The sequence below is a fragment of the Saccoglossus kowalevskii genome, chromosome 10 (assembly GCF_978046115.1).
Source record: "Saccoglossus kowalevskii chromosome 10, keSacKowa6.1, whole genome shotgun sequence".
Lineage (NCBI taxonomy): Eukaryota > Metazoa > Hemichordata > Enteropneusta > Harrimaniidae > Saccoglossus > Saccoglossus kowalevskii.
In genome coordinates this window covers 25,543,584-25,553,494 of record NC_140650.1, presented here as the reverse complement: position 1 = coordinate 25,553,494, position 9,911 = coordinate 25,543,584, and the positions used below count along the sequence as shown (strand labels likewise).

General features: G+C 36.4%; 1 protein-coding gene across 1 annotated transcript; it reads left to right on the top strand.

Annotated features, from left to right (window-relative positions):
* Positions 1–232: 232 nt before the first annotated feature.
* LOC144350398 (tudor domain-containing protein 1-like) lies at positions 233–9,595 on the top strand. Its single transcript, XM_078008579.2, has 6 exons — positions 233–250; positions 1,055–1,196; positions 6,204–6,329; positions 6,479–6,592; positions 8,177–8,344; positions 9,186–9,595. The coding sequence occupies exons 1-6, from the start codon at positions 233–235 to the stop codon at positions 9,593–9,595; spliced, it is 978 nt and encodes a 325-aa protein (XP_077864705.1).
* Positions 9,596–9,911: the final 316 nt, after the last annotated feature.

Below are 9,911 nucleotides of genomic sequence, written 5' to 3'. Positions count from 1 at the left end.
GCAGGTCACCAATCGTTTCAGCTATTTCGGTCTAGTAATGCCGCACACCTTGAACGACTTTGAGATCATCGATGGTCGCTCTTTCAAGCATTTTCAACCCAGTCCCTGATAGTCTGTTTATCGGCCATTGACAGGCGTGATTCTGAATTGTCTGTATTGGCAGCTTTATGGGCGGCATCACTGAATGGCTTGTTGATACATATGTCAAGAGGCTGCAATTTTGACGAAAATTATGGCTGGCAAGGTGTTGGTATGGCGGTATTTCGACTTCAGACTGGCTGATATGAGCACTTAATGAATCAAGCACTATCATTGAATATAGTCTCTCTGTGTATGGTACCCATATCTCGTCTACGCAGCGTAGCACGAGTGCTTCATTCATCCATCCCTCTTCTTAGGCAGCAATGACAAAACCAGGTGGGGATTTCAGCTTCAGTTCGCGTTTTTCCTTGAATATAATCATAGGAGGAAGTACGTCACCATTTGACATATAACAGTCAGTACGACAGTGAGGTGACGCTTTTCATTGCCCGTGGTTCGAACTTTCACTGTTTTTCGCCTCTCGTGTGTCCACTGTTCAGGACTAAATCAAAGTAAACTGGGGTTTCATCTATATTCCCTATATAATCAAACTCTTCGTTTATTTCGCACAAATGTCAAAAAACTGTCGAGTTTTTCTTCAAAGTCAGCAGGCATTGCTGTGCCATTGAAGTTTTTGCACGAAGTGCGAGATTGTTCCGTTTCATGAAATGCTGACACCAACCGCAAGAAGCTTTAAAATCGGGAAACATTGGAGTTATCAGGGACATCGCATGACAACGAATTGCGTCAATCGTTACTGGAATCTGCAAATCCCGTTCTCGTATTACCCAGGCAGGCACTTGTTTGTCCAGTTCTCCCCCATACGTTACTGCCATATCGTCTGCCACCTTTTGTGAACTGTTTACTGTCAAAATAGTACTTTTTCCACCCTCTGATGGTTGATGGTGCGATCTTGTACCTTCTAGAAGCAGCGTTGATACAAAAATTGCCTTGCATTTGTTTACATTGTAAGAATTATACACGCCTCAGCTTTTTGGAGTTGACTGGGAGATCGGTTGATGAGGCGGAGAAACGTTTTCCTGGTCACATGCTCGTGTCAAAGAAGTCGAAATTTGATGATAACGACATGGACGAGTCAAGTGGTGCTGGGTGCGGTGATTGATGTTCTTTTCATGGGTTGTGGTGGATTGGGGTACTGCAACATAACTTGTGTCGAGTCAAGGTTTCTTTAGGTCTGCCAGCGGGGCGTTTTTTCCCAACGATAGTGGGTGATGTACGAAACATAGACAATGAAATAGCTGGCACATCAGCAGAAGGTTTTGAAAAAAAAGAATTAATACGGCGAGATGTACTGAGAATACTATTAGCTCGTTACAAGACTAAAAGCAAGTAAATTTCAGATTGGAAATGTATCTTATTTATGCTGTCTCGCAGCCAAAATTGTTCACACATTTTCAGACACATATCGGCGATAAACTTGGTGCAACTAATCCAGTTTAAAAAAACAATAAATTTACAAATGAGCTCATTTCGTGTAGTTTCGCTGACTGGAAGGGGAAACGGTTTCGTTGACTGGAAGGGGACAGGAAATGGTCAGTATACTGTGTGACTCATCGTATTTAAAAACAATGCTGGCACTTGCCCATCTATTTACATTGAATTTGCAAATGAGCTCATAATATCAACACTGTCTGGAAGGGTAAGAAAGTATTCAGTGCTACATGTAACGTCTGACACGTTATTTTTGAGACCAAAGACACACAAGTTCTGTAGGCGATGTCCCATCGTTTGTCTGTGACAGTACAACGAACTCATTACAAAAATTCATGTTAGCTCTGGGTTTGAATATTCATTGCAGCGATAAAATCCTGATGCAACCAAACCAACGTCGACAACAAATGCCCTCCCAAAAGAGAGATACTGTACCAAAAGATACGTGTGCTTTGACTCTTTTTTTTAATCCCCGTTTGGACGAAGTCCGAAAACGGTGACTTAAAATTCGGTCTCCGTGCGTCCGTCCGGAGTCGTATCTAAGAATCCCTTGGACCGATTCCGTTCATTCTTTGCATGTGCTTAGTACTTTATCTGGAACATATGCACATGCAGTGGTTTAGCGATTCAATTCAAATTGGCTGACTGGCAGCCATCTTGTTTTTTGAAAATGTTGCATTTTGGACATGCTTTGTCAGTTTTCATTCAAACTTGGTACATAGATTATACATGTTAGGATACATGTCCTGTCTGTCCGTCCGTCCGTGTGTCCTTCCGTCCGTCCGTGTGTCCTTCCGTCCGTCCGTGTGTCCTTCCGTCCGTCCGTGTGTCCTTCCGTCCGTCCGTGTGTCCTTCCGTCCGTCCGTGTGTCCTTCCGTCCGTGTGTCCTTCCGTCCGTGTGTCCTTCCGTCCGTGTGTCCGTCCGTCCGTCTATGTGTCCGTCCGTCCATGCGTCCGTCCGTCCATGCGTCCGTCCGTCCAGAGTCATATTTCAGAATCCTGTTGACCGATTCCCTTCATACTTTGCATGTGCCGAGCACCTTATGTGGGACATGTGCACATGCAGTGGTTTAGCGATTCGATTCAAAATGGCCGACTGGCAGCCATCTTGTTTTTTGAAAATATCATATTTTGGACATGCTTTGTCAGTTGTCATTCAAACTTGGTACATAGATTATACATGTTAGGATACATGTCCATGACGATTTACTTCGCAATTGGATCAAAGATGGTCGACTGGCAGGCATCTTGTTTTTGTTTTTTTTATGCGGTATCTTGGACGTGCTCTCAGTTTTCATTCAAATTTGGCACATACATGTACTTTATACATGTTAGAATGCATGTCCATGACAATTTGTTTCAAAATCTTGTCAAAGCTGGCCGATTGACAGCCATCTAACTTTTTGGCCTTACTACTATATTTCCACAATTTATGTACCATTTTCATTCGTATTTGGCACATACATCATACATATCAGTGTGTTTCATAATCAGATCAAAGATGGCCGAGTAACGGCTGTTTTAATTTTTGGCCATATTACTACTTCACAGAACACCTGTTTTGATGTAAATAAACAATCTGTTGTATACGCCACTTGGAACTCAAGTTTCAAGAACACACCGCAACAACCCCTCCGCTTTAATATGACGAGCACAAAGAGAACTTTCAAACACTTAACAGGGACTGTGTCATTTTTGTTTCTGACGTTACGGCCTGGAAATAATAAAAGAAAGCCATGCGATCAGAATCAGACGGTTATTTATGTTACCACGAGTTGATTGCAAATGTGCTCTTTCAGTGTAATGCAAAATACACCGATCAGTACAGATTTATAGAACTTGTTTCTCGTTTTTGTTTTTTTAACATTACCTAACCCTCATCTAGTCGATCATTATGACAAGTGGTAGAAGTGCTTGGCCAATCAAAATTGTCAATTCACTTCACGCACCCAGGCGGTGCACACGGGAGTAGACGCTTGTAACGAGGAATGAATTATAATTTACTTTTCAACATGACGGAAGCAACTTTGTGGCTATCGTACCCTTTCGATATTATTGCTTAACATAGAAATTTACAATATATATTTTAACTTGATACATATTAATTGACTATATAAATTATCCAGCAAAACAACGTTATTCTTGTGAGTGAATGAAACGTTATTTTTTCCGGTCAAAGCTCTGCTAGCTGCGACCTTGGTTACTAAATAACCATGCTTCGACGATAACAACTCGAGGTAATCCGTAACGTAAAAACGATAAACTCATACTGAAAACAAAACGTTATTTGGCGATATTGATGGCGAAATAATAAGATACAAATTTAAATTTTTTTTTGAAACTTGGCGAATTAATACGATACAAATAATAATTAGTTGAAAATAAAATAGGTGCACGAACTAATAGAGACCATGAATTAATACAGTTTTTACAGTATCTTCAATTTGGCTTGGCGCGAAAAAATTTCTGCCTTGAAGAATTTGTGACAAAGCAACTGCATATGACATGCCACCACGTGGCAAAGTGTTGGTGACTAGAAATGTGTCCGTAATGACTCAATGAAAATTGGCGACTGACTGAAAATGATCTGTGATCCACATTTATAAATGAACAAAATTCTAGTTAATTACTTCATTAATTAATGCTTTCTCGTATTGGCATACAGAAAAATACATATTTATAAATATGAAATTACACAAAATACGTCACACCATACAATGAAGTAGTGCCATAGTGGTAACTAATGCACCATGTACTCAGTTGTTATATGTTGGTACCTACCCGTTGTGTCGTCACCGGAAGCGCTGTCCCAGCACAAACCTGTGTCATATGACGCCTTACTAGCCGATTTGGGCTAAAATTCCGCTCCGCCGCCTCTTTACAACAGTATTTATACGCGGAACTTGATATTGCTTTTTACAATTTGGGTTGCCTTTGAATCACATATTTTAGTGAAATATTGTTTATAGAGTGAAATATTATTGTCATACATAATTCAATCTTTAAAACAACAGAAACTAACACATAATAACGATAATCAAATTTGTGTTTGAAGTTCGAAAGTAGTTGCGTTATTTCCGATTTCAACTAGTTTGAAAATAGAACGTCCTTGAGCGCAATAAAATCACGCGTAGAACTCCATTCGAACCAGACTCTAGCAGTGTAAACTTATTGCAATTTGGGCCCAGTTTGTTCTTACAAGTTTTCTAAGTTTCATTTATCATTATTTAGTAAACAGGTCTCTGAAACTATTTAATATATCCGTAAAATACATGGCAATCGACGATTGACTTCGAAACGTTCGAAATTTCGAACAAACTCCCAGCACACCTAGCGCGATATGCGTCAGATCAGTGTAGAAAACGCAGAACTGCAGCGTCAATGGGTACCTACCTCTATATTGCGTCCATTATGGTCACAATGAATATTAAATTTAATCACTGGTGATTATAAAATCTACCTAGGTTGCAATACTGTCTGACTTGCGGCAAATTCTTTGTAACTGATTATACAGCTTGTCAACTCTTGGTGGCATACTTCCAGGCATTTCATTATTCGCCCTGTTTAATTATTGTTATAAAAAGAATTGCTGCGTTGATAAACCAGCACAATGTGATTAAAAGTGGATCTCATCCTGTTAGTGAATCAATGTCTGTCGATAATGATAAGGACATCATAACTGAGAACTTATTTGGCTTTTCTTAATTTATTTGTAAAACAATTCTGGTGACCTGCATTTTTGTACTTCACTTCCAATTTTTCCAGTTGGCCACCAACAATTTGAAAGTAGTATTGGCAGTGTCATTGGACTAAGTAATGATAATAATAATAGTTTATTGCATCTTTAGAAATATACATTTCTTTCAGTATATAACAATAGAAATATTAATCAATACAGAAAAATAAAATAATATAACTAGTAAGAAGAATTTTAAAAAGAAATCCCATGTTTTTTGTGTGTTGTTGGAATGCCATGAAGATAAATTGAGCAAAGTGCTTAATTGAGATTTTGTCTGTTATTTTCATTATGAATTGAAATTGTTCATTATTAGTTTTGATTTCTTTTAGGAATATTATTTGAGAACAAATCTTGCTGTAATGTCATGTATTTTGGACAAACTATTAGTAAATGTTCTTCATCTTCTACATTATGCGAAAAACAATGTAGACAAATTCTAACTTGTAATGTTTTGGGGCGTGTGTATCTGCCTGTTTCTATACCAAGGTCATGATTGCTTATCCTGAATTTTGTTAGAATGATTCTTTGTTTAATATTTACAACATCTGATAAATATTGTTCATAACAAAAATCTTTCTTAAATTTTGAGTACTGTAGAATACTTTATTTTCGCTTGGAATTTATTTTCGCTGAAGGGATGATTCCGTGAAAATAAAATCTAGCGAATATACTTTTTTTCCTATATTTTACATTAAACTCATCAAAAATCAGTGAATATAAATTCCATACAAAATGCCCAAAAAGCCTTTTCAGTGAAAATTAATTCCAGCGAAAATAAAGTATTCAACAGTATGTACGTAATTTGCTATCATTTTTCATAATGTTTGATCGCCAAGGATCAGTGTATTTTAGTTTTGACGTTTCAATTTCGAACTAAGTAATGTCATGGTGTAGTGATAGTACTGTTAATGCTAATCATTTGTGTTTATAGGAGTTTGTCCGATCCTAGTAAAATCTCTGCCTGTTGTTGATTTGCCTGATTGTTCTGAGATTCCTGTGGTAGTCACTGAAGTTCGCAGTCCTTTGGAAATGTACTGCCAGGTAGCAACTGTTGAAAGTAAGTTTTATTTTATGTATTGATTTTAGTGGGAGATATGGACGTGTGTCTAAGTTTATATTTTGAAGTTTATATGGAGATTTTTTTCTACATGTTTCTGTAGATATGTAAATTTTTCAGTGATTTATTTATTTTTGTGTTCTTTTCAGATCTAAAGATTTTGTCTCCTTTATTCGAAGAGTTAAATGCCTATTACAATGAGACTCTGTCTTCTTTGACGTACAATCCAATTGTTGGTGAGCTGTGTGCTGCTCAGTTCATGGGTATGTGTTTATATTTGAATGCTACTACTTGACTGGTACTGTGTCTTTGTGTTAAACTATTGATATAGACTTAGTTCAACCTTCCTTGTGATTGTTTGTTTTGACATTGTGTACTTGCATGCAATGTAAGGCCAACACAAATGATTTTGCTTCTAGTGCCAGAGAAAATTAAATACTTTTACTTCTTTTTTTTTAAATTTACTTTTTAAGATTGTTCAATACAGAACAGAATTACAGATATATCTTCAACATTAACATTTATAAAATAAATGCTTTAAAATTGCATGGAATAAAAGTTTATTTGAATTGACAGAACATCTTCTGGTGAAAATAACATTAACTCATTTTACTGTATATAGCACACCTGCTGTGTGAAACTGATATGCACGATTATGAGGAGCAAAACTTGGGGAGGGGCAAATTGTATTCACGCCTGCTAAGGTATGCTTTCCTCTGTACTACCAACATAATCTGGTGATTATAATAAGGTCTAAAATTTGGAAGCTAAGAATTTAAATGTCGTCAAATAACTCAATAAATGACTAATTAGCATTTTAACAGTCTAGAAATATAAATTTATTTTTCCAAACCTTAACAAATTTCTGTAATTATGTTGAATATTTGTTTAGATATATTTATATGTGGTACCCATATGGCTCTGCCCCATCATAATAAGTACACTTTAGCATTGGTTAAAACACTATTTGTTGAGCCAGTTTTATCTTTTATAACATACTATAGAAAAGTTGTTTGTTAAAAAATTTCTTAAAATGTAAATAATCTGTGACTGCAAAAGGAAAAACCATCAACAATTATATTCATCTTTCAGAGTAATTAAAAATGAAGAATTCAAAATTGTTTGGGAATTATGAAGTAGTGAACTGACAGTCTAAATCTAGATTCAGGGCAAAACTTGTATAGACTTGGTCAAGACATTACAGAATGTTTTCTAACCCAGAGTTTATTTAAATTTTTATGTGAAACAACAAAGTGGACTATGGAACTATTGCTGAAATACCACCGATTACAAATATATCATTGTTTGCGCCTTGCATGCTAATTTTATATTACTATAAACAAAACTATATATTATAAATTTGATAACTAACAGGGACTGTGCCATGCATGGCTTGTGTTTTTCAGATCCAATTTAAAATGATCGACTGGTGGCCATTTTGTTTTAATGAATGCAGTTCTAGTACCATATCTCTGCCATGCTTTGACTGATTATGAACAAATTTTATATATTCATTATACATCATGACAAAGATATATTGGTTTGACTATCTTGATTCAAAATACTAGTAGCCAAATGGCAGCCATTTTGTGCTAAACTTTATGGTTCCTGATGCACATCATTTTATTTTTCAAATTGGATTCAAAATGGCTGACTGGTGGCCATTTTGTTTAGCCATATTTCTGATATGCTTTGACTGATTATGTTCAAATTTTATATATTCACTTTACATCATGTTATAGATAAATTCAAAATTGCCAAATGGTGATTATTTTGTATTAATTAATGCCGTTCCAGAGCAATATTTCTCAATATGGATCAGTTAGATTTAGTTGATTGTTTTACAGATGACCAATCCTGGAGTAGAGCTGAAGTACTTGACGTCAAACCCAATTTTGTGGATGTTAAGTACATTGATTTTGGTAATCAAGAAACTGTACCTCTATCCTGCGTCAGACCATTGACAGACCTATTTGCTAAGCTTCCAATTCAAGCCTTTAAATGTAAACTGGCAGGTAGGTAATTCACCATGTATTTTTTTCAGTTTTCACATGGCCAATATGTAATTGTATGGTGGTGGGCCTGAGCACAGAAAGTTAGAGCTCAGGTGAAATTTTAATAAAAATATACTGTAAAACATGTCTTTTTGGTGAATTTAGCGAGAGAACTAATTTGCTAATTTAAGATTTCGCTAATGACTTCATTATAAATTCAAAATGGCGGTCAAACGACGTCTTTTTCTCCACACACACACACACACTTAGAAAACAATGCAGAAAACGTAATAATCTGTAATTCCTTATTACACTTGACAGTTTTTCTTGCTGGGAATTTGTTTTGGCAGGCGACAGACAAGTATTGTGAAAACAGGAAATCAACAAAGACAAGAGAGATTCACTAAATCAACATTTCGCTATTACGCCATTTTACCACAATTAGCTAAAATAGTATGTTGCTTTTTCAACATGTTTTACAGTATTTAAAAAAAAAATTTCCTTTTCTTTCAAACTCCCCCCCCCCCCCCAACTCTTATGACAGTTGCTTGTTCCTATGGAACCGTACCTCAGCTTCCCTTCCCTCTTGGACTTTTCTTCCCTCCGAAATTGGACATGGCATGTTGATTGGTCCCATTTTTAATGAGTAAATTATCACTATTCTCAATTTATTATGAGATTATTACAAGAACACAGAACAGTATGGTGGCTGCATCGATTCTTCTGAAAATATCTGTATTCGTAATATCTGCCGTTTAGATTCAGGAAAATAACCTTTATACCAAGATACATTCTTAATTCACTTTTCATTAGGCTTTTAGGACAGGATGGCAATTCTCACTTCTCAATCTTTGATTTACAGATATTCAGCCAACATGTGACGCATGGAATCCAGACGCTGTGGAGCTTATGCAAAATTTAACTGGTATGGGTACTAAAAGATTATTAGCCCAAGTTACCAATAACGCTGGAGATGTGACTGAGTTAACTTTGGTGGACAAGACTCCATCAGAAGATATTGATATTGCTGGCAAACTTGTTGAAGCTGGAGTTGCCACAAGAGTTAGCAGTAATGTGATTGAGACAGGCATTGCTGCAAGTAATGGCAGTCCTGTCCAAGAGGCACCAAGAAGTGTATCACCAGTAGTTGCTGATGATCCTAAAGTGTTAGCGCTTCTTCAAGAGAATGCTGCATTAAAAGCACGACTAGATGAACAACAGATGCAACTCCAACAAATTATGAAGTTGTTATCTGCTGCTGTTGCTAAATAAAGTTATTTGAACTGATTGTTTGCTTAATTGCATGATACTGTTTAGTAAATGCAGTGCAATACTTTCTCTTTGCCAACTGCATCTTTTATGTTAAACTGGTAGTTTGTGTTTATAGTAAATGTAGTATAACTCGTTTCATCTTTTGCTGCCAAATACTTCCTTAACATAACCGTTTTCAGATTTGAAACGTAATTTGTGAATTTTGATGTGATGCAATATTTGTGTCTTCATATTACCTTATTTATCCGGGTAAGCGCCCAGGTTCCTGAACATGGAAAATTGCCAAAAAATAGGGTTTGGCTTTTGCCCGGACACC